Below are 26,156 nucleotides of genomic sequence, written 5' to 3' on the forward strand. Positions count from 1 at the left end.
ACCTCATTGTTTGAGGCTAAGGGAAAAGAGGAGAGATCAAGCAGTATCAAGGGATTTGACATGAAGACTGGGGAAGAATTATTGAATGTCCTCAGTTTACTCACTAAGACAAGATGCAAATTAAAAATTACTTTAGTCAGTATAGATGAGGGTCTATATGTGTAGCAAGGGGTCATTTTGAAGAATTACAAGGAAAAATTAGATTACAGAGTTGTGGGGCCAGTTGATAAAGCACTTTGTTGTAATTTTTTTTTTGCCATTTCTGTAGCAAGAGTGAAATAGAGGCAGCATTTGTTAATTATTAGTAGTATCTTCAGAGAAGGATCTGAAGCTGTACCAATGTGACCCCAGTATTACACATAATTCCCGATTGCCTCTCATACCTCCATCTCTGTTTTCTGGCCCCAATATCTCTAATGACATTGCCTTGCTTAGCAAAAAACCTGCCTGGTCTAGGATATTACTTTTTTTTTTCTTTTTGGAGGGCAATTGGGGTTAAGTGACTTGCCCAAGGTCACATGGCTACTTTTTGTGTTAACTCTCTGAGGCCAGATTTGAACTCAGGTCCTCCTGACTCCAGGGCCAATGCTCTATTCACTGTGCCACCTAGCCAACCTTAGGACTTTACTTTTTTCAAGAATAGTTCATGATTTTGGAATTGTGAAACAATGGTGTTGAAAAATAGAACAAAATACTAAAATGTATTTTCAATCAGATAGTGCTAATATAACTGTTAACCAAAGAATGTCTAATATTACTGTATTAGGTGATAATGTAGATAGTTGTGGTGGGCTCAATCTGATTCAAGTTAATTCTTCTGGTAGTTTAGGTGAGATTATTAGAAAGAAACAAGACACTATAGGTCACTCAAAAGTTAACAAAAGGAAGTTAAAAAAAAGTGAGGAAGATAGTGGATTAGGTCAGAAAATTCCAGGCTCTCCAGATTTCCATCATTGGCGAGACAGAATATAACCTCCAAGTGGCAAAAAATAAACAAAAGTAGGGGTAAAGTAGTTGACCTAAAACTATTTGAGAGGATGTCAAAAAAGACTCCTCCAGGGATGAAGGTTTGACCCAATTGAAGTGCAAATGCCTCCAGGCTGCCTCCCCTGAATGAACAAGCAACAAGCCCTATGGGCAGCTGGGTGAGAAGTGGCCTCAACCTCAGGAGCTTGCATTTTAGGACAGTGTGGTGGTCTGATGGCTAAGTAGGGGAAAATTGAAAGAAACTTTGTTGTTTCTGAACTCCAGCACAGCTGTGCTGACTATATAATGGTCCCAGGCTGTGGCTGTGGCTGTGGGTGAGGAGTTTGCACATCCCCAGTGGGTGCAGTAGCAGAGGGATAGGGACCCTTCTGGTTGTGGGCACATGCAGGTTTCAGTTCCAGGGCAAAGGGGAGAGCTGAAGTTTACAGCCTTAGGAGGGAACAAGAACATTTGCAGGACAGTGTGGCTTAGGGGTAGAGAAGAGTACCCAAAATTGGGCCCCCAGACAGAGTTCAGAAAATAATATTATGAAGGACCTGAGACCCAGGACACCATTACCCATAACTTAGGACTAGAACCTGATTACAATAATAAGCTGCTAAAAATAAAATAAAACAAAATAAAAATTAAAAATGAGTAAGAGAAGGAGAAAGAACCCAACCATAGACAGCTACTATGGGGACTGAGAAGGTCTAGGTTCATATTTAGAGGAAGATAGTGAAGTTAAAAAAAAAAAGGCCATTTGTAACTCAAACAGAAGAACTTAAAAAGGACTTCAAATCTCAAATGAGAGAGATTGAGGAAAAATTAAAGGGGGGAAAGAGCGATCCAAGAAAATTGAGAAAATTATGAAAAGGGAGCCATGCAATTGGAAGAAAAGATCCAAGAAATTAAGGAAGAAATACTTCTTTGAAAACTAGGATTGGGCATGGGGAACTGAATGACATTATAAGACACCAAGAAATAATAAAACAAAATCAATAGAATGAAAAAAATAGAAGAAAATGTGAAACATCTCATTAGAAAAATATCTGATCTGGAGAACAGATTGAGGAAGACAACATAAGATTTGTTAGACTACCTGAAAATTATAATCAAAAAAAGAACCTTGATACACCATTATAAGAAATTAAGGAAAATTGACCTGAAGTTCTAGAACAAGAAACTAAAGTAAAAATAGAAAAGAAAAAAAATCTACCAATCACCACCTAAAACAGATCTTAGGATGAAAACTTACAGGAATTTCATAGCCAAGTTTCAAAGCTCCCAAGTTAAGGAAAAAGCATTACAAACAACAAGAAAAAAAAAAAACCAACTCAAATACTGTTGAGTTACAATCAGGATTACACAAGACCTGACAGCTTCTACACTAAAAGACTGTAGATCTTAGAACATTGAAAAGCAAAAGAGCTGGGTTTGTGACCAAAAATAACTTACCCAGCAAAGTTGAATATGATCCTGAAACAACCCCCTCTCCCTGCAAAATAGACATTTAACAAACTGAAAGACTTTCAGGTATTTGTGACAAAAAGACCAGAACTCAACAGAAAATTTCACATATAAGATCCAGGAGAAATATAAGGTAAACATTAGAGACTAATTATAAGGGACTCAGTAAGATCAAACTATTTATTTCTTCTATGTGAAAATGTTGTCCATATTCTCCAGACTGTCATTATTACTTGGGTAGTATGATGTGGTATTTTTCAAAAACAAAATTGGGTAGGAAAAGGTAAAAAAAAAAGAGTAATTATCTCATACAAATAAAACATAAAAGGAAGAACTAACACAAAGGAAGAGTTAGCGGTAGAAGGCTAGCAGTGCTGCAACATTACTTTCATTGGATCTGGGTTAAAAGGGGAATAGCATATATATCTAGAAAGGCATAAAAGCCTTCAAAATGTATGAAGAAATAAAAGAGTAGGGAGACAGGATAAGGGAGGGACTTTTAGAAGTGTGTGTAGATTAAGATTTAGGAGGGTCAGGGAAATGTTAAGGGAGGGCCTCTTAGAGGGATGGATAGAATAAGGAATAGGAAGGTAAGGGGAAAATGTAAGGAAGGCATTCTTTAAAAGGATGTGGATTAGGGAGGTAATGGTTAGAAGTAAACTTGACCTGTGAAGGATAGGGTAAAAAGAGAGGCTAAGGACAATAAAGAGGAAAAATTAAATAGAGGGAAATACACAAATAGCCGTTATAACTTTGAATGTGAATGGGATGAATTTATCCATAAAAAAGAAATGAATAGCAGAATGGATTAAAAAATCAGAATCTGTTGTTTATAAGAAACATATTTGAAACAGAGACAACATACAGAGCTAGAGCAGAATTTATTATGCTTAGCTGATGTTAAAAAAAAAGGGGTAGCAGTCATGATCATAGGCAAAAATAAAGCTAAAATAGATTTAATTTAAAGAGATAAATAGGGAAACTACATTATGATAAAATGTACCATACCATAGACAATGAAGCAATATCAATACTAACCCTATATACACCAAATGCTATAGCATCTAAAAAATGTTTTTTATGTTATATGAATTACAGGTAAGAATTGATGGTAGTACTGTAATATTGGGAAACTTTAATCTTCCCCCTCATAACTAAAATAAATCTAACCAGAAAATAAGAAGACAAGGAAGTGACGAATTTTAGATAAGTGAGGTATAATAGATATCTGGAGAGAACTGAATAGGAATAGAAAGGAATAACCCTTTTTCTCAGCAGTACATGGGACCTTTACAAAAATTGTCCATATATTAGGGCACAAATTTTTTTTTATAATTAAAAGCAAAAATATTAAATGCATCTTTTTTTAGATTGTGATACAATGAAAATTATATTTAATAAGGTACCATGGAAACAGAATGAAAGCTAATTGGAAACTAAACAATTTAATGTTAACAAATGAGTGAGTTAAAGAACAAATCATAGAAATAATCAACAATTTCATTAAAGAGAATAACAAAGAGACAACATATCAAAACCTATGGGATACAGCAAAAGCAGTATTCAGAGAAAAATTTATATCTCTAAATGCTTATATTAATAAAATAGAGAAAGAGCAGACCAATGAATTGGGTATGCAATTTTTAAAAACTAGGAAAAAAAAAGAACTAAAAATACCCCAAACACTAAATTGGAAATCCTAAAAATTAAAGGTGAGACTAATCACATTGAGTGTTAGAAAACCATTGGATTAATAAATAAAGCTAAGAGTTGGTTTATGGGAAAAAAACAATAAAATAAGTAAACCATTGGTTAATATGATTTTTTTTTAAAAAAGAGAGAAGAAAACCAAATCACTGATATTAAAAATGAAAGGGTAAATATACCAGTAACAAAGATGAAATCAAAGTAATTATAAGGAGTTATTTTGCCCAATTATATGCCAAGAAATTTAACATTTAAGTGGAATGGAAGAATATTCACAGAAATATAAACTACGTAGATTAACAGAAGAGGAAATATATCAAGAATCTTGTCAATTCTATAAGAATATAAGTCATTCCCCAATTAATAAATGGTCAAAGAATCTGAACAGTTTTCCAATGAAGAAATAAAAACAATTTATAGTCATATGAAAAATGCTGTAAATCATTATTGATTAGAGAAATGCAGGTTAAAACAACCTTGAGATATTTTATACCTTTCAGATTGGCTAAAGTGGTAGGAGAAAGCCACAAATGTTGGAGAGAGATGGAAAAATTAGGACACTAATTCACTATTGAGGGACTGGTGTACTAATCCAACCATTTTGGAGAATAATTTGGAATTATCCTTTGACCCAGCAAATCCACTATTAAGTCTGGTTTCCAAGATGATTAAGGAAAGAGAAAAAGAACCTATATGTTCTAAAATATTTATAGCAGCTCTCTTTGGCATTGCAAAGAACTGGAAATTACAGTGATACACATCAGTTGGGGAATGGCTAAACAAGTTGTGGTATATTATCACAATAGAATACTACTATGCTATGAAAAATAACGAGCTTCAGGTGGATAGGTGGCGCAGTGAATAGAGCACCGGCCCTGGAGTCAGGAGGACCTGAGTTCAAATCCGGCCTCAGACACTTAACACAAATACTAGCCATGTGACCTTGGGCAAGTCACTTAACCCCAATTGCCCAAAAAGCAAAAAAAAAAAAAAAAAAAAAAATGAGCTCAATGCTTTTAGAAAAACATGGAAAGATTTGCATGAGATAATGAAGAGTAAAATGTTCAGAACCAAGAAAGTGTTGTATACGGTAACAGCAATATTGTTTTAAGAACAACTTTGAGTGAATAAGTCATTTTAACTATTATAAATACCCAAATTAACTACAAAGACCTATAAAGGAAAATGCTCTCTGCATCCAGTGAAAGAACTAATAAAAAGAAGTATGTATAATATGGCTTTTTACACACACACCTATTTGTGTCTAATAATAGCCATCTCTAGGCTGGTGAATGGGGGAAGGTGGGGAGATCAAGAAAGTTACATGATAACTTTTATATATTTCAAAGGAAAAGCAAGTTGTACACAATAGATTTGCAGTTTCATGTGCAATCCTTTTTTTCCATTCTACTTTGTTATAGAAGTGCTTATTTTATTTCTTAAGTTCAGAATTTTTTTTTTTAAGGAAGTTTATTTAGCTATAGCTAAAAAGGATACTTAACAAGGATTGAGCACTTGCTTGGGTAAAGGAGACCACTTTTAGTCCTACAAGGAAAATAAGTCTGGTCAGCAGGCCAAGGAGTGGTGACTCAGGGCAGAGGTTTTATTAACTTAAGTGTTCTTGGAACATTCTACAAATCTGAAGTTCTGGGACTCCATGGATTACATGTCCTTTAAGTGCTCAGGAAACCAAGTCATAGCAACTTGACTTGAACCAATAGTCCTCTGGGCCAATCAATCCTGGGGACAACTTCCTAGCCTTTTAGAGAAAGAAGTAGCTTAACATATATGGGACCAAGGACTTTGGGGAAGAATCCTAGTAGATATTGATTCTGTTATAATGTGCTGTCATCTAGAATAAAAAAATAATAATCTTGGTTAGATGGTAATAGCAACTAATGTAGGCCATTGAATTTAAGGTTTTTCTTCCCCTCACTAAATCAAAAATTAAAAAAGACTTTTGTTAAAAGATGAGTAAAATGAATTAGCTATATTATTTACATCATTTCCAGAACATATATTTTCCTCACTTCCACCTCTTACAATCCTTATCATCTTTCAAGGCCCAGGTTAGGTACTACCTCCTATCTGAGGCCCTTCATTGATTCTTCCAGGTGTCTTTGCTCTCTACCTCTTGAAATTCTTTGTATTGACTTATCTTTTTGTATATATTGTATCCCTCCAGTGGAACATAAACTTTTTGATGGCAAAAGCTGTTTTGATCTTTGTATTACTAACATCTAGCATACAGTCCCTTGAACATTGTAGATACTTAATAAATGTTTGTTGAATTAAATATTCAGTTTTATTCTTACCTAGGTCAATTTTCTTCTTTTGTGTTAACAGTGTCATCAGCAAGGTGGTTCCAGCGCCAGAGGCTAAACCATCTCCCTCTGTTACTAGACCCAAATCACCACCACCTGCACCATCCCCAGCACCTGTACCTGTTCACATGACTCCTCCTCCAGTGCCTGTACCACCTCCTCCACAAGCCTCTGTATCACCTGCTATGATTCCTCCACCTTCTCCTGCGATCATAGCACCAGGAGGTTCCAAAGCACCTGTTCGTAGTGTTGTGACAGAAACAGTCAGTAACTATGTGGTATGTAACATTTCCTTTTTTTTTTTTAATTTTATTTATAGTTACATATTTTCTTCTTTCCTTGACCTTACCTATTGAGAAGACAAGAAAAATAAAACTTGTTACAAATGTGCATAGTCAAGCAAAACAAATTCCCAAATTAGCCCTGTCCAAAAAACAAAATATACGTATAGATATATGTACATATATATTTCAGTCTGCACTATGAGTCCTTTCTTTCTGAAGCTCTATACATAACATGTGTCATTATGAGTCCTTTAGAATTGTGGTTGGTCATTGTATTGATCAAAGTTCCTAAGTCTTCCAGAGTTCATTATCTTCATAATAATTGTTATTGCATAAATTATTCTCCTGGTGCTGCTCACTTCAGTTTGTATCAGTTCATAGAAGTTTTTCTTCCTAAGTTTTTCTGAAACCATCCTCTTCATCATTTCTTATAGCACAATAGTATTCCATCCTCTTCAAATAATAATTTGTTCAGCCATTCCCCAATTAATAAACACTCCTTTAGTTTCCAGTTTTTTCCCTCCATGAAAAGAGCTCCTATAAATATTTTTGTACAAATGAATCTTGTTCCTCTTTGATCTCTTTGGGGTTAGACCTATTAGACATATTACTGAGTCAAGGTGTATGCATAGTTTAATAACTTTTTGGGCATAGTTCCAAATTTCTTTGCCGAATGGCTGGACCTCTAACATTTACTTTTATTTGAAGATAAATTATTATAAATTATTCAGCTTTATCTTACCTTGTTATAATGAAAATTTTTAATAAAAGTTATATTTCAAAGGTAATTTTGTATAGTGGCTGATCATAGGATCATACATTTTAGAGCTCCAAGTGTCATCGGAGAGTAATATAGTCCATATCCCTCATTTCATAGATCAAGAAGCAGGTCTAGAAAGGTGACCTGACTTGGGTCACAGAAGTCAATGGCAGAGCTAGAATTGAGATCAGGTTCTGGGACTTCAAGTCTGATGTTCTTTCTTGTGTGTCACACTCTACTTTTATTTCTAGCCTCTGTTTTTAGGAACATAAGAATCCCCAGATAAAACTGTGTTACACAAATAATTAGACACAGCTTGAGACATGTGGGAGGGGTGGAAGATATATAGGCTCTTTGTTGCCATTTCAGATTAGTGGGCATGTGAATATAGCAGTCTTCATTCCTTGATGGTATAACAAAGCCAAATTCTAAAATTCCAAACATGCTTTTCAGTTATACTTCAGTGCTTAAAAAGATTTGTGATCTCATTGATTTAGGTAGTTATTCCAGTAGTGTAAATCACAACCTATCTAAGCTCTTGAGCTCCATTCCAGGGCCAACTCATGTTACCTCTTCCTTGAGGCTTTTCCTGTAACCTCAGATTTTACTGTTCTTCCTACTCCAAAATACTTTTACTTTTATTTTTTGTTTGCCTATCTTTGTACTATACATGTTTCCCCTCAGTTGAATGTAAACTTATTGAGGACAAGGCCACTTCCATTTTTTGTCTTTAAATCCCCAGCAACCTATCCATACTTTACAGTTTTTCTTTTTCCTCTGGCTTATGATTTCATCCATGTAAGGAAACTCCTTCCTGAGGAAATTCAGTCTATGAATTTGGGGCAGCTAGGTGGTACAGTGGATAGAGCACTGGGCCTGGAGTCAGGAAGACATGAGTTAAAATATGGCTTCACACACTAGCTATGTGACCCTGGGCAAGTCACTTAACTTCTGTTTGCCTCAGTTTGGCCAAATGAAAAAGTACAAAAGCTCGCCAAAGAAAACAATTCCTTAAAAATTAGAATTGGGCAAGTGAAAGTTAATGACTCCATGAAACATCAAGGAACAATAAAGCAAGACCAAAAGAATGGGGAAAAAAAAAGGAGATATGAAATATCTCCTCAGAAAAAAGAACTGACCTGGATAATAGATCAAGGAGAGCTATTTAAGAATTACTGGATTACTGAAAAGCCATGATCAAAGAAAGCCTAGACATCATATTCCATGAAATTATCAGGAGAGGATTCTGGGAAGATGACTGAGTATGTCAGAAAACTTTCAGCTCTCCAAATTTCCTCCACAAAAAAAGAGTGTTGCCTCAGAGCAGCAGAAATAAATATAGGGTAAAGCAATTGCTGAGACAGTTTGAGAAGACCCCAGGAAACACCCAACCTCCACAACCTCCATTGCCTGAGTGAAGTGCAAACACCTCCAGTTCTACTCTGCAGAATCAACAGACAACAAGCTTTGGGGGCAGGTGGGTTGAGAGAGAGCCTCAAAACTTTCATCTCTAAGACTGTGTTGGGGTCTGAGGGCTTAGTGGGAGAAGATTGAAGGATCTTCCACTGCCAAAAAACACCAAGCACAGCTGTGCTAACCAGGTGCATCCCAGGCTGTGGCTGCAGGGAGAAGAAGCTAATACCTGGCGAGTACAGTAGTGACTATGTTGACTGTGGGCACTTGCAGGAGAGCAGAGTCCCTGGTTTCAGTTCCAGGGCAGAAAGAACAGCCAAAGTTTTCAGCCATTAGAGAGACCACAGGGAAAAAGATCTTTTGTGGCACAGTGTGGCTGGGGGTCCTAACTGTGGCTTAGGAGTGGAGAGCAGAACCCTAGGTTGGGCCCTGAGACAAATATCAGAAAATAACAGTAAGAAGGACCTGAAGCTTGAGGTATCATTCCCCATATCTTAGGACTATAACTTTATTATGCCAATAGCCGATTAAAAAAAAACCCAAAATAAAACAAAAAATAAATAAAGATGAGTAAGCAAAGGAGAAAGAACCCAACCATAAATAGCTACTAAGGGGATAGAGAAGATCTGAGTTCATATTCAGAGAAAGATAATGGACTTTTAAAAGCCACTCCTTTTTCATTGAGAAATGTCAAATGGTCCCAACCACAAAAAGAGTTCTTAGAAGAATTTAAAAAGGACTTTAAAAAACAAATAAAAGAAATTGAGAAAAAAATCAGAAAAAAAAATAAAAGCAACCCAAGAAAATTGTGAAAAGAAAGTCAGCCAAAAACTTAAGGAAGAAAATAATTCCTTGAAAACTAGAACTGGGCAAAGGGAAGCATGGTATGGTCTTACATATATGTGTATGAATATATATATATATATGTGTGTGTGTGTGTGTGTGTGTGTCCATCCATGTGTAATTGTAGCCTTCTTGAGGGTGAAAAAGGAAGTGGGGGGAGAGTAAATAAAAAGTACACAGCAGAGAACAGAAGAGAAACAACAAGGAGGCAAAAAAAGCTGGTCAGCTTTGAAAACAATGTGTAGTATTTATTACATAGGTTTTCTTGAAATGGAAATGTATTATTATAAAATAATATTGTATAAATATATATAAATATTGTATCCTCTCCCATGGTCTGCTGTGTACATGGCAATTTTTTTTTCTTTTCTCATTCTGTATTTAAGTTTAAAATTTTTTTAAATTGTGAAAAAAAGGAAAAAAAGAAATTATCAAGGAAAACTTTCTCAATATCTTTGAACCAGAGGGGTAAAATAGACATTAAAAGAATCTACCATTCACCCCTGACAGAGATCCCAAAATGAAAACTCCCAGAAATATAACAGCCAAATTCTAGAGCTCCCAGGTCAAAGAGAAAATACTTCAAGCAACTAGAAATCAGCCATTCAAATACCATGAAACCAGTCAGGATCACACAAAATTTAGTGGCTACCATGCTAAAGGAGAAGAGGGCTTGGAATATGAAGGCAAGAGAACTGGGATTACCACCAACAATAACCTACCCAGCAAAATCATATTATGTTATGTTATGTTATGTTATGTTATGTTATAATCCTTCACAGAAAAAATAAGACATTTGATGAATTAGAGTATTCCTGATGAAAAAAATAAGAGTAAAATAGAAAATTTGACTTTCAAGTACAAGACTTGAGAAGCATAAAAGGGTAAACATGAAAGAGAAATAAGGGACTCATTAAGGTTAAATTGTTTGCCTTTCTCTATGGGAAGATGATACATGTATCTTCTAAGAACTTTATCATTGTTAGGACAGTTAGAAGGATTCTACATAGAGGGTTCAGAAGCAAAGTCAATTATGTTGGGATGATACAAAACTAAAATGGATAGGCGAAAAGGAGGGATGCCCTGGGAGAAGAGGGAAGGAAGAGAAAGAATGGGGGAAATTATCTCACATAAAAGAGGCAAAGAGATTTTATAGTGGAAAGGGAAAGGAGGTGGGTGGTGGGCAACGCTTGAACCTCACATCTAAATTGGTTCAGAAAGAAACACATACATGTATGTATGTGTACACATACACACTCAATTGATAATAGAAATCTATCTTATCCAATAGATAAATAGGAGGGAAAAGGGATAAGAGGAAGAAAGTGGGGTAATAAAAGAAGGAAGTTGTCAAAAGTTACGCAAACTTTAGAGTAGGGGTGGGACAAAAAAGAGAAAAAAAGATAAACAGGAGAAAATAGGATGGAGGAAAATGCATCCAATGTAAATTGGATGAATTCACTCCTGAAATAGTGGATAGCAAAATAGATTAGAAACCAGAATCTTGTGGTTATGTTGTTTACAAAACACACTTAAAAGAGAGAAACACACAGAGGGCCTGGTGCAGAATCTATTGTGCTTCAGCTGAAATAAAAAAGGCAGGGGTAGCAGTTGTGACTTCAAACAAAGCAAAAGCTAAAATAGACCTAATTAAAAGAGATAAGCAGGGAAACTACATCTTGCTAAAAGTAACCATAGATGATAAAGTAATGTCACTATTAAACATAGGCAATAAGTAGCATAGCATCCAGATTCTTAAAGGGAAAGTTAAATGAATTATGGGAAGAAATAGATAGTAAAATTATACTAGCTAGGGAAGGAGGCCTCAATTTTCCCCTCTCAGGGCTAGATATATCTAACCATAAAGTTAAATAAGAAGTCAAGGAGATGAATAAAATCTTAGAAAAGTTAGAGATACTGGCACTGTGGAGAAAAATGAATGGGAATAGAAGGGAGCCCACCTTTTTCTCAGTTGTACAGCACCTTTACAAAAATTGACCATGTATAAGGTCATAAAAACCTCACAACCAAAGTCAGAAAAACAGAAATATTAAATGCAGTGTTTTCATACCATAATGCAATAAACAATACATTCAATAAAAGCATACATTAAAAGTTCATTGAAAATTAATCGTAAAGAATGAATGAATCAAAGAACAAATTATAGAAACAATCAATAATTTAGTTAAAGAAAATGACAACAATGAGACAACATTTCAAAATTTGTGGGATGCAACCAGAGTAGTACTTGGGGGAAATTTTATGTCTCTAAATGCATACATCAGAGAAAGAGCAGATCAATGAGTTGGGTATGCAACTTAAAAAAAAAACAACAAATTTAAAATCCCTGATTAAGCACCAGCATTGAAATTCTGAAAATTAAAGGAGAGATTAATAAAATTGAAACTTAAAAAATGGAAGTAATTAATAATACCAGGAGCTGGTTTTATGAAAAAAAAATTAAAAGGACAAACCACTGGTTCCTTTGATTAAATAAAAAGAAAACTAAATTACTAATATCAAAAATTAAAAAGGTAAATGCACCACCAATGAAGATGAAATTAAAGCAGATAGTAAATTATGTTACCCAATTATATGTCAGTAAAATTGACAATCTTAGTGAAATTGATATTTACAAAAATCCAAACTGCTTAAATTAACAGAAGAGGAAACAGAATACTTAAAAGAACCCTGCTTTAGACAAAGAAATTGAACAAACCATTATTGAGCTCTCTAAGAAAAAAATCATCAGAACAGATGGATTTACAAGTGAATTCTATCAAATATTTAAGGAACAATTAATCTCAATACTATTTAAACCATCTGAAAAAATATGTAAAGGAGTCCTACTAAATTCCTTTTATGACATAAATATGGTTTTGATAACTAAACCAGGGAGAGCAAAAACAGAGAAAGAAAACTTTGGACCAATTTTCTTAATGGATATCAATGCATAAATGTTAAATAAAATACCAGCAAGGAAATTATAGCAATATATCACCAAGTGGGATTTATAACAGGAATACAGGACTGGTTCAATATTAGGAAAACTATTAGCATAATTGCCCATATCAATAAAAAAAAAAGCATGTGATCATATCAATAGATGCAGAAAAAGCCTTTGGCAAAATATAACACTCATTTCTATTAAAAAAAAAAAACCACCAGAAAGCATAGGAATAATAGGAGCCTGTCTTACAATAAGTAGTATCTGTTTGAAAGCAAGCATTATCTGTAACAGGAATAAACTTGAAGCCTTCTGAATAAGATCAGAAATGAAGTAAGGGTGTCCATTATCACCACCATTATTCAGTATTGTACTAGAAATGCTAGGTAGCTATAGCAGTAAGACCTGAAAAAGAAATTGAAGGAATAAAAATAGGCAATGAGGAAACAAAACTATCACTTTTTGTAGATGATATACTTAGAGAGCCCTAGAAAATCAACTAAAAAACTCTTTGAAACAATAACTTCAGCAAAAATGCAGGAAATAAAATAACCCCATATAAATCATCCACATTTCTATGTACTACTAGCAAAACCCAGCAACAAGAGATAGAAAGATTTTTCTTTAAAATAACTGCAGACTATATAAAATTCTTGGGAATCTACCTACCAAGAAAACCCAGGGATTATATGAACACAATCATAAAATACTTTTCACACAGATAAAGACAGATCTAAATAATTGGAGAAGTTTTCATTGTTTGTAGATAATCGGCTGAGTCAATATAATAAAAATGACAGTTCTTCCTAAGTTAATTTATTCAATACCATACCCAACTACCAAAAAATTATTTTAGAGAGCTAGAAAAAAATAGTATCTGGTAGAAGTAATTTTTTAAAATTATCTGGTAGAACAAAAGGTCAAGAATATCAAGGGAACCAATGGAAAAAAAATGTTAAGGCAACCTAGAAGTTCCAGATTTCAAACTACAAAATGGTAATCTTGCTGGTTAAGAAATAGAATGGTGGATAAATGGAATAGGTTAGGTATACAATACACAGTAGTAAATTACCATAGGAGTCTAGTGTTTGATAAACCCAAAGATCCAAGCTTTTGGGGTAAGAACTAAACATTAGACAAAAATTGCTGGGAAACTTGAAAGCAATCTGGCAGAAACTAGGCATAGATCAAATATCTCACATCATCAAAATGAACAAATAAATAATAAATTAATAGAATGAATGGTTTTGACATAAAGGGTGATATCATCAATAAGTAAATTAGGGGAGTTTGGGAAAATGTAATTATCAGGCTTATGGATAAGGGAAGAGTTTATGACCAACCGAGATAGAGAGGATCATGAAAAGTAAAATAGATAATTTTGGTTACATGAAATTAAAAGGCTTTGCACAAACAAAATTCATGTAGCCAAAATTAAAAGGAAAATAGGAAAGTGGGGGGGAGGAGAATTTTACTTTAGCAAGTTTCTCTGATGGCCTCATTTCATAAATATATAGGGATCCATTCTCCGTTTGATAAATGGTCAAAGGATATGAACATGCAGTTTTTAGAAGAAAAAGTCAAAGCTATCAATAGTCATGTGAAAAAATGCTCAAAATCATTACTGATTAGAGAAATGCAATTTAAAACAATTCTGAGGTGCCATCTTATACTGATCAGATAGGCTAATGTGACAGAAAAGGACACAGACTAGAGGGGATGTTGAAAATTAGCATCCTAGTGCATTGTTGGGAGACTTGTGAACTACTTCAGCCATTCTGGAGAATAGTTAGTAGCTATACCTAAGGAGCTGTCAGACTATACATATCCTTTGACTCAGCAATACCATTACTAGGTCTGTATCCCAAAGGGATCAAAGAAAAATTTTACATAAAGAAGATTTTTACACAGATATTTTTGGCAGCTCTTTTTGTGGTGACAAAGAATTGAAAACTGAAGGGATACCTGTCAGCTAGGGAATAGTTGAACAGGTTATGGTATATGATTTTGATGGAATACTATTGTGGTATAAGAAAGAATGAGAAGGATGATTTCAGAACAACCTGGGAAGACTTATATGAACTGAAGCAAAGTGAAGTAAGCAGAAGCAGAAGAACATTGTACACAGTAACAGCAATATTGTAAGGATGATTAACTGTGAAAGACAATGACCCAAGACACTTCTAAAGCTCCCATAATGAAAAGCATTCTCCACCTTCCAAGAGAGAACTAATGAACTCTGAATGCCCCCTAGCATTTGTCAGAATAATTGGAGTGTTATTAAACATTCTTGACCCATACCGATATAATAAAAAGGAAAGTATTACTTAAGTTTGTTAACTTATTCAGTGGCATGCCAATCAGACTAACAAAGAGCTACTTCATAGAGCTAGAAAAAATAACAGTGCCTATCTTCCCCACAAACTTTGTGTCCCCTGAAAATTTGCTAAGCATGCTCCCTGTGCCTTTATCCAAGTTGACAATGAGCATTAATGACTATTGTTTGGTTCTGACAAGGCAAGTTCTCAATTTACATAGTTTTATTATCATCTAGCCTGCACCTCTATTTTACAAGCATAGCCTGAAGGCCAAATACTTTGATAAAATTTTAGCAAAGGCTTTGATAAAATTTTAAACTTTTCTGCCTTGAAACTGCACTCAGGACTTTTGGGACAGCCTATATGTGTATGTATTTGTATATGCTGCTTTTTAAAAAAAATAGCATGGTAACTCCCCAATGATCCTTCAATTCCTCTCCTACAGAATCCTCTATTATAGGAAAGATTTCTCGTTTAAAAACAAAACAAATGCATTGGTCATATTTTACAACAGATGATTTTTAAGAATGAAATTCTGAAGAAACAAGAAGCAATTCTGATGAGAAAGACAGAGGAAGTATAGATAAGCAATTAAATTCTAAACATTTCATTGAAACTTTCTGTTGTTACATCACAGTCTTTTCCCCTCCCACCTCTGAACCTTCCTTTGTGACAAAGAAAATGAAGTAAAAACATCTGATCAAAGGACCTCTTATGACAGCACATGCAATACTTCTTTCCTACTCATTCCTTGTCTCCATGCCATGAAGGAGAAGAACATGTTAATATCTGTTCTCCAGGTCCCATGTTGTTTGCTTGTCTATTTATTTTGCTCTGCATCAGTTCATGCTAATTTTCCCATATGTATCTGAATTCTTCATGTTTGTCATATGTTAGTGTACAAAGATACCCATTATTCCATACAACATAGGTTTTTTTTTCCTGCTATTCATTAATTGATGGCATTTGATTGCTTTACCGAAGAAAGTTTTGCTATAGTTGTTTTGCTACTATAGAATTGCTATGAATGTTTTAGTATACCTTTAATCTCTATTTCTCTTCAACTTTCTTTGACTTTTGAAGTATTTGTACAGTATTGGGATCACTAGGGGGAAAAGGTGTGGACAGTTTAATCACTTCCTGTACAGGGTATCTCAAAAGTTTTAATGCAGTTCTAAGCTAGTAAAGCTTAAATAATTTAAAGTTTTCTGTCTAGTATGAGTCTACCAATTTAAATGTCATAAAAGGGTTTTTTTGGACAACTTCCTACATGGCTAGTGACACGAATTACTTGGAATTGTTGGTTTACCTAAATGATTTCACTGTATCTAGGGGAAAATATTGGAAGAACAGAAGAAGAGACTACTGAAGGTATTAGATAAGCTAAAAATTATTGGTAGAAAATTGTTGATTGACAAATGCCTCTTCTGCCAAATCTTTGCCAAGTAGGACACAGCCGAGAGTGAGAGCAAAACCTAAGGAGATAAGAAACAAACGCCCATCACTATGCCATTTCTGAAAAATTATTAAAAGCTAGTTACATTTCTGGTATTTGATGACCACAATCGAGATTTAAAGGGGAGGGGGGCACTATGCCATTATTGGAAAAGCCTCTAAATGATAAATTTTTCTTTTTTTGCAAAGAAAAAACAACAAGCAAAAGGTCAAAAAGCAGTCTAGTCCAGTTTTCTGGCACCTCTTGGAGATCACAGGAGCAAGAAGTACAATGTCAGGTCTTTAAAGACTTGGTTTAGCTGCTTTCCACATGCCCTGATACCGGCTTTCACAAGAATAAGCAATTCTTTGTGTTCACACTGACACCCTTCTTTATGGTTTCAAGGCAGAGTTTGGTTTTGGTTTTGTTTTTATTGTTGATAATTTTCTTTTACCAGTAGATTTTTGGCCACCAGCTTACTAGTGAAGTCATTAAGCAAGCATTTATTCATCAACACTTCATCCTAGAGTGCAGGGGTTTTAAAAGGGATGACAGTAGAATATAAACTTCACAGGGTCCATAAATGAATGAATGAATAAATAAGTAAATTCTTTCTCTATACATCATACATATACAGAGTATATGCACGTAACATATGTTCTATGTAAATATATATGTGATGTATAATATCTATAATATATAGACAATATAATAAAATAGACAATGTAACATATTGTATGTCACACACACATATACATAATATTGCATAACTCTTTGCCTATTTTCCCCATTAGAATGTGAGTTCCCTGAGTGCAAGGACTGTTTTTGCCAATCTTTGTATCCCCAGTGCTTAGCACCCTGCCTGGCACACAATAAGCACTTAACAATGCTACTTGATTTGACTTGGCTCCATTGGCCAAGTTCCACAGTAAGAGCACCTGCATCCCAAATGGAAATGTGTCCTCTAAAAACCCAGCTACCTAGCTATGCAAGCATGTTTTCAGAAACTATTTTTACAGCAACATCCTATAATATAATCCATAATAAGTTCAAAATAGACATGATCTGAATATTAAAGATTATGCCAATTAAAAAATTAGAAGTGACGTAGGTAATATGCCTTTCACAGCTATGGAGAGGAGATGACTCTGACCAAACAAGAAATAGGAGACATTATAAAAGATAAAATATATAATGAATTTGAGGAACTTTTACACAGACAAAATTAATTCATCTCGAATAATAAGAAAAACAGTCAATGGGGAGAAAGACTGTATCAAATATCTCTGGTGAGGAACTGATATGCACAAATATAGAAGAGAAAGCCACTCCCCAGTGAATAAAGGGAATTGAAGGGAATTAACATTGACATAGTACATATTATGTGCCAGTCACTGTTCTAAGCACTTTTACAAATATTGTCTCATTTGGTGCTCACAGCATTCCTATGAGGTAGGTGCCATTATTATCCCCATTTGAGGAAAATGAGACAGGCATACTGACTTGCCCAGATTCACAAAGCTAGTCTGAGGCTGGATTTGAACTCAGGTCTTCCTGGCTCCAGGCCTGGTACTCTGTCCCCTACCACCAGCTGCCTCTAAATAAATGAGCAAAAGATTTTAATAAGGAATTTTCAAAAGAAAATTGCAAACTACCAGCCATATGATAAAATGTTTTAAATAATAATGAGAAGTGAATTTTTTTAAAACCTTGGAAGTTTCAGCTAACACTCAGAAGATTGACAAAGATGACAAGAGATGAGGATAGTTCGTTGTGGAGGGGTCATAAAAAATAGGCATGGTAATCCATTGTTGGTAGAGCTATGGAATGATACAACCATTCTGAAAAGCAATTTGAAATCATGTAGATCAAGTGACTAAAGTTTTCATAACTCTGGACCAAGAGATTCTAATACTAGGTTTATACTGTAAGAAAGTCATTAACAAAAAGAAAAGCTCCAAGTATACTAAAATATTTATAGCAGCACTTTTTGCAAATCACAAAGAACTGAAAACAGTTCAGTGTCCATCCCTGCCCTTATAGAGGTTATACTACAGTAAGGAAATAAAATACAAACACAAAAATAAAATTCAAAATATTTTATTATAAATGCATTTGGGAAGAGGCATCTAGGTGGTGTAGTGAATAGATCACTGTCAGGAGTCAAGAGTACCTGAGTTCAAATCCGGCCTCAGACACTTGACAACACTTACCGTGTTTCCCCGATAATAAGACCTATCCCGAAAATAAGCCCTCCCTTCACTGTGTAAGATTCCTCTAAAATAAGCCCTCCCCCGAAAATAAGCCCTATTGAGATTGCTACTGTAGTGAAGGTGATCCCCTGCGCTGCACCGTCCCCCTCCCCGTGAAACGCACACCGCGCTCCGAGCTGCATCCAATCAGAGCTGCAGCAGTGAGTGCGTCATCCTGTTCTTCCCCAGTGATTTGCTTATTGAATAAAGGTACATTTTTTTGTTCACATTTACCTGTTTATTAAAATTGCTGTCAATGTTCATTAAAATAAGCCCTCCCCTGAAAATAAGCCCTCTGGTGTTTTTCTGTCCAAAAAAGTAATAAGACAGTGTCTTATTATTGGGGAAACACGGTATTAACAGTGTGACCTTGGGCAAGTCAGTTAACCCCAATTGCCTAGCTTTCCCCTCTCCAAAATAAATAAATAAAATTCATTTGGGAACAGATCAATGGAATAGTTAACTTACAAGGAGATGTACCCAGGAACTTCATGATAGTGAGGCAGCAAGGGCTACACATACTGCTGCTTCAGAGATTGGCAGTTCTAACCCCACTTTACATCTTTCCTTGAAATCACTAAGTGAGGGAGAATGATAGAATAGCCTACAAAGATCTTTAATGCCAGCAGAGTGTGCCTTTGTCCACTGTACCATGAAAACAGCTTTCAGTCCTTCAAAACTGGTGAGTTTTAAACAAGCCTTATGTGAAAAGCATGTCAGCAGGACAAAAAAAATGAAAAGGATTTCCCCCTTTTGTTATGTGAAGCTCCTATAAAAGTAGAATGTTGTTGGAGGAATAGATAAATTCTTGCAAAATTAACTAAATGAAATTATAAGCTATTCCATTATAAGAATTCTTAATCTTTTGCTATTTTATGTCTTTTTGAAAGCAACTGTAGAACTGTTTCCTAAAATTGGTTTCATTCTGTGGAGTTCTGAGGAAATTCCTAATAAAAGTACACTGTTTATAGAACTAAGTTGATTAAAATAGAGAGGATATGATAGATACAGCAAACCAGTGTTTGAATGGGTAAATGTTTGGCCTCCTTAACATTCTTTCATTTGCCCTTTAGTAGATTGTACTGTACTGTAAATGTCATAATGGGAATGGAAAGTTACTTAGTAACAACTCTTTTATATCCTTGATCTTATCAGCTAGTTCAGGAGAAGGGTTTGGCTAATAAGTAATAAAGTAATACATGCATGTTTCTCTATGTATATTGAATCCATGTATCTCATGCAGAAAACTATATCTAGTGGAGTTACATAGCTTTGTTAGCTGTAACTGTTTTAAAGGCTCTAAAAGCCTGTATATGTTAGAATGTTCTCTAGGATTAGAAGGCAGTTACAGATGTTATTGTTCACAGGTACACACACACACACACACACACACACACACACACACATGAGCGCGCACACACGCTACAGAGAGAGGAAGAGAATCAACAAACATTTATTAAGTGCCAAATACTGTGCTAAACATTGTTTTATGCCTTAAGCAGTTTAGAGAGTTAGAATTTATTTTGTTTGGTAATAACACTTAAGCAATCACTACTTATTTTCTGTCTAGCAGAAGAATAGTGAAAATGGTCATGCCTTTAATTAGGAATGTCTTATTTTCAGTTTTGGTTTTGGTTTTGGCCTCTTTGGATTTAAGGTATAGAATAATGCTTATTCTCTTTGTTCCTTTCTGTGCTTTTGTCTCCTTCCCTCACTCCCCCATATTGAAAAAACAACAGATCAGAGATGAATGGGGCAATCAGATCTGGATCTGTCCTGGGTGTAACAAGCCAGACGATGGCAGTCCAATGATTGGCTGTGACGACTGTGATGACTGGTACCATTGGTAAGTTCTTCAGAATTTTCCTCTTCACATTTTTTAAGAGAAAAAGAAAACTAGTTATATCATCCCCTTCACATTGAAGAAATATTGCCTGCCAATGATTACTTGAGTGGCATTATGAGTGACTTGAGTGACTCTAGAGTCAGTCTCTTAGTCTAGAAGGCATGGGTTCCCGTCCTGCCTTTGGCACATAGTACATGGTTCTGGATGTGTGATTTAATCTTTCAGTACCCAGGCAACTCTTTAAGAAGAGAAACTGTGTTCTCAAGGGTTGAGGAGCAGCCAGGAGGTAGAGAGAGCATTTGGAATTCAAAATTTTAAAAGTAAATGTTAAAATTTCTTTTTATATTTTTTTTTAAAAAGAATACAAGTTATATAGTAGTGCTGATCTATATTGGATAGAGAATTTTCTCATCAGACATGCCCATCGCCATTGAAACACAACAGTAACAAATATTATCCTCTCACAAAAAAAAAAAAACTGCCTAAAATGATTACCATAATACCATACTAAAAAAAAAGTGTTGTGTGTAGATCCCCTCATAGACACAGGACTTAGCAGGCCTAGATTTGTTCCCATCTGCCCTACCAAGTCGCCAGCTATAACATCAAGGTGAGACTTACTTTCAAATAGTATCATGTATGGAGAGCCCTTCAAAAAGCTTAAAACTCCATAGAAATTACAGTTGCTAATATTATTTCATAGTACCTTCTGGAGCTTAGTAATTGAAGGGTCTGTAGAAGTACACAGTCTTACTGAAGCACAGAAAGCTCAGAGGTTCATAGATGTAGAGCTGGAAGGGAGTGCAGAGGCCTTCCTGTCTAGTCACCTCATTTTACAGATGAAAACATTGAGGCCCCGGGGATGTGCGGGGTGGGAGAGGGGATAGTATGACCTACTAAAGGTCACACTAAAATGAAGTGTCAAAAATGGGACTTTGGATTGTTACAAATATTTCTTGAATATTTATGACATATTCTGTTTACCAAAGCAGTTTTTAAAGGAGTAAATACATAGTTTTTTTTCTCTATTTCTTCTCCAAATACTCCTCCCTGTCCCAACCTTCCCAAAGAATAATTTCTTTCTCAGAAACTTCAATTTAACAATTAGGTGTTTAAATGACTTTATTTGCTTTAAAAAAAAAAAAAAAGATTTTAACCACTATTCCACTGTTCACATGTCTTCTGATGTTACCAAGACTACTAAAGAGGAACTTATGAGTCCCACCATCCAGAGTTCAGCTTGGTACAATTTACTGAAAGAATCCTCACATTTTAAATGTTTTTACAAAAAAAGGTAGAGAGAATTACTGGGATAAATACTTGTTATTTTTGTGCTTCATAGGAAAACTATCCTCTGACAATTGTAGTCTTTTACTAAATGATGGTTAAATATCTTATGACTAATTTAGCAGATGCTATAAATTATTAAAATTTTGGTGCTAATATAATTTCAAATCCTATTAAAACATATCTCAATTTCCTTGAAGGGGATATAGTTAAAGGTCTTTAAACAAATATAGGATGTGACCTTGAAGCATTTATATTCTAAAATATATGCAAATGTTAGTTTAGCATCTCAAAAATCTTTAAGTTAAAAAAAAAGATAATTTGGTAGGAAAAACATTTGGGGTCAGCTATTTTCTTTGTATACTAATAGGTTCTTTCAAAACAACTGAAATTTGATTATTAATAGTTTGTCAGAAGGAATAAAAATATTCTTGGCTATAAAATTCTATGTAAACAACTATTTGATTTAAAAAATTTTTATACTTTGTGTTACAAGCTAGAAAGAAATAAGTCTAAATAACGTAGAAAAGAAAATTTAACTTAGTAGTAAATTGTTTAACTGAGATTTTGTGGGTTGTCTATAAAAATTTGTAGGCCCTGTGTTGGGATAATGGCTGCCCCCCCAGAAGAAATGCAGTGGTTCTGTCCCATGTGTGCCAACAAAAAGAAGGACAAAAAACATAAGAAGAGGAAGCACCGAGCACACTGAAGCTCCCAGGCTGGGCTCGGTCTCCACTGCTGAATGTCACGTTTGGGCTTCTTCTCTAACGTCTCAAGAAGGGAGGTTTTGGTGCAGTTCTTCCATCTGAGGCGCCTTTCCTTTTGAGGGATTATGAATCTTGAATGATTCAGTAACAAGAAGAAACGGTCCACCTTGAGCTGTTATCTTCTGAATGCGTTTGGCCCCCATGGGATACATTTTTTTGTATGATCGAAAGTTTTCATCTCCTGAACATAAACTCAGATATAGTGGCATGAGGGCTAATTGAGTTGATGATCCATCTTGCACTCTCACATTTATACAGTAGCAGTGACAAGTATTGTAAATAAAAAATCATCTTTCTTCTCCTTTGATTTTCTTTCTCTCCAGAGCCTTTTCATTAAGGGGTTAGATGAGAGGATAATGTGTAAATGGCTTTGACTGTAATTTAAGGAGTGATTTCATTAGTCTGAATATAGTTTTCTGCTTTTTTCTCTGCATAGTCAAATAATCGTAATAACATGAAAGAAAATTCCAGTTGGGATGCTGGTAAATATTTTTGTGATAAGAATATATGATTTCCCCACCACCACCACAATTTTTAGTACTTACATGTAAACATGTTCATGCTTTTTGTGAAATATCTTATTTTTTTAAAGAAAGGTTTCTATTGTGACCAGTTTTCTTTTGTGCAGATTGTTTTATGTTAATTGTAATATATTTTATATTTTTGGTTGTTTCATAATTTTGTTGATCTTTAAGCTGCTGGTGTCTCTTCTCATTGCTTGTACATTTCATCAATTTGTATAAAAATACTTCAAATTAAAAGGTTTCCCTTAATGTAAATATTGAATATTTATGAAGTACTTATTTTTAAATTTTTTATCGTGTTTAATTCTAGCAGTCTTTGAAATCCACTGTGATTTCAGCCATGTCTCTAATTACTGTTTTCCATGAACCCAGAAGGGGAAAGAACTATTTTTCAAAAGAATTTAGGTTAAGAAGTAACTGAGCAGCCACCCAATAGCATTGTGAAGGAAGAAGGGCCCTAACAGATGGAAGAATAGCAAGGAGATCTAAATCTTTAAAATTGTTTTATTTTGTCAACTTTTGTTTCGATCTAGTGTTTTTGCTTACTTTCATTAAAAAGGACATGTAGATTCATTAAAGGTCAGAAAACCGACACTGTAGCAGTTTGTGTTTATAATGTTTGTTTCTGCACATCTGTTTTATAATTTGAGACTAAAATAAAGCATGCTGTCAATATTTTTAAAGAAGAAAATCAAATTGCAGGATGTCACAAAACTTTATTATAGCATTGATTATGTATTTGAGTGTCTTTGCAGTAAAGCAAATAATTTATCCTAATGTGGAATATTGAACTTAATTTGAACAACATTTATATTTCAGGGACTTTGGAATAAAGCCAGGCTTTGTTACTTAATTTTGAAATAATTCTTGGGCCATGAAGTGATAAATATCTTGAATTCTAGTATACCGGATTTCAACCTGTTACACAAATATAACAAATCTTTTAAAGGTCACATTAATTGATATTAGAGTATGAATTTATTTTATTTTTAAAACATATAGTCTGCATAGGGAAATAAGGTTTTTCTCTCATGCCTGTTAAATTGCAAATCAGTGGAGGTAGAGTTGGCTAACTTAGAGTACAATATTGCATTTCCCTCTTTGTTTAATGCTACCCCCAAAGATTGTTCCATCCTTGCAAACACCCAACTAATCTTATTCACTGAGAATGTGTTTTGTTCTGTTTTGTATTAATTTGGGATCATTCTATGTTTTATTACTTCTTTTTGTAACATTTTCACACACATGCAAATCTACTTACTAGGCCTTTTTTTCTGGTATGTGTTGGGAAGGGAGGTCAAATAAAGATTGTTGGCTGTTTCATAGTTTGCTTTTCTATTTCCTTTAGGACTTTGTTCCCTAAGACATGGGTAGTGGACCCAAAGTTGCCATATTTAAGGGAGCAGGTCATGCTAGTGAAATAAGAAAACAAGTATCTATATAACTTTTTTTTTGCCAATCATACTGAGAGACTTCAGTCCATACTACATTACTGCATTTAAGGAATTTCAATCAGTTTGTTGTCCTTTGCTATTTCATGGTTGCTTTCCTAAATCCAGTTCATGATTTTATAAATGGTCTTTGCAGTAATAAAACCAAAGAATCATTTTCAGGGGGCTGGATAGCTCAAGGGATTAGTAATGGAATATGGAGGGAGCCTTTCACCTCGAGGTCACTGAGTTGAATCCAGCCCAGGTCACTAGAGACCAAAAGCCGTTACCATCCTATGCAGTGCAGCGGCCTGTGTGAAATGAGCTCAGTCTCAGTCTCTAGTGGACAACTGTCACTAACCAGGGAGAGTTCTGGAAAATGCAAGAAAAAATGGGTATAAGAAAATGAAACACTACCTCTATAAGGCTAAGTTGGAAAAATTGGACATCTCTAGGTTTCTTAACACTGCTAAAAAAAATAATGTAGAAACTATAAAGCATGCTACAAGCAAGGATATGTGTTAATTTATCTTATTTGTTGAACAGCAGAACAAGAAAAGGAAAGCTTATGTTACATTTAAAAAAAAAAACATGCACTAATTGGGGGAAATTTTACTGAGTTCAGAACAGAAAACTCCGTAAAGCAAAGGAACGTTGTTGGCTTTTGAAGAAAAGTGGGAGTAGAAAGCAGTTGGGGGAACCACAACAATTGAAATCCCAGTGAAAATGTTTGGTCTAGCCAATTGCTTATTATGTAGTGATAGACGTTTCTGTAGGGGTTAAAATGAAAATATCCCTCCCCACCCCTGTCCCATCCTTTTGCCCCTGCCCCCCAGGTGATTAATAGTTTTCCAGGTATAGCAAAAAATATCATAAACTATAAACTGTTTCAGTGGCTTCTACACTCAGGAAATCAGGTGACTTTAGCAACAAGACCTTAAGGAGAAGCCAGTATGGGGGGGTGGAGGGGGGGGAAGGGGGAATGTCCTGGCTAGTGATCTTATTGGAGGGGATTTAAGGAACTCAGAGAGATGCCCTCACTTAGAGGTAACTGAGAAGCTCTCTTAGTGAGATAATCGGCCTTCAGAACCATGTGTAGCTCACAAAGCATAATTTCTATGGTTGACAAGGTGTTTCTCTTCTGAAGGTGTCTGCAGTTAAGTACAGCGAGGATCTTTATCCTCCAAATGATTTGTGATTCCAGATGTCCTAAAAAAAAAAAAAATCAGAGGGTATCCGAGTATTCTGACTTTGTCTGGCTTTTTCAGAGATAAAATATAGTGCATTACTCCACTGTATCACCTAAACCGCCTTTGTTCTCCTTTCAATAGGACGATTAAACAAAGACCTACTAACCAAATTAAAGTATAAAATGAACACTGAGATATGGAAACCTTGCCAGCAAGAATGCTAATGAATGAAGTTCACTAAAGGCACGCTGGCTAAGTTTTCAATACAAATAGTTTTATGGCCAATCTCTTTAGATCATAGCAATTTTCTTTAGAAGTTTAAGTCTAAAAGTAGATGAGTTTCCTTGCCTGTAGAATGAATTAGATAATGTTCTGAATAAAGTCTCTCTCCAC

At 34.9% G+C, this 26,156-nt stretch overlaps 1 protein-coding gene across 1 annotated transcript in view; it reads left to right on the forward strand.

Moving 5' to 3' along the window:
• The window catches only part of LOC138176140 (transcription initiation factor TFIID subunit 3-like), a 260,782-nt gene extending 236,319 nt beyond the window's left edge, over positions 1-24,463 (forward strand). Inside the window, exons 5-7 of the mRNA XM_069106910.1 lie at positions 6,490-6,745; positions 20,459-20,565; positions 22,447-24,463. Coding sequence (XP_068963011.1) covers positions 6,490-6,745; positions 20,459-20,565; positions 22,447-22,561 — 478 coding nt within the window. The 3' untranslated portion in view covers positions 22,562-24,463. The remainder of the gene's footprint in view (positions 1-6,489; positions 6,746-20,458; positions 20,566-22,446) is intronic.
• The last annotated feature ends 1,693 nt before the right edge of the window (positions 24,464-26,156 follow it).

The sequence above is a fragment of the Petaurus breviceps genome, unplaced genomic scaffold (genome assembly GCF_028583685.1).
Source record: "Petaurus breviceps papuanus isolate PSGF00001 unplaced genomic scaffold, PetGlider_PUasm1.0 81, whole genome shotgun sequence".
NCBI classification, from domain to species: domain Eukaryota; kingdom Metazoa; phylum Chordata; class Mammalia; order Diprotodontia; family Petauridae; genus Petaurus; species Petaurus breviceps.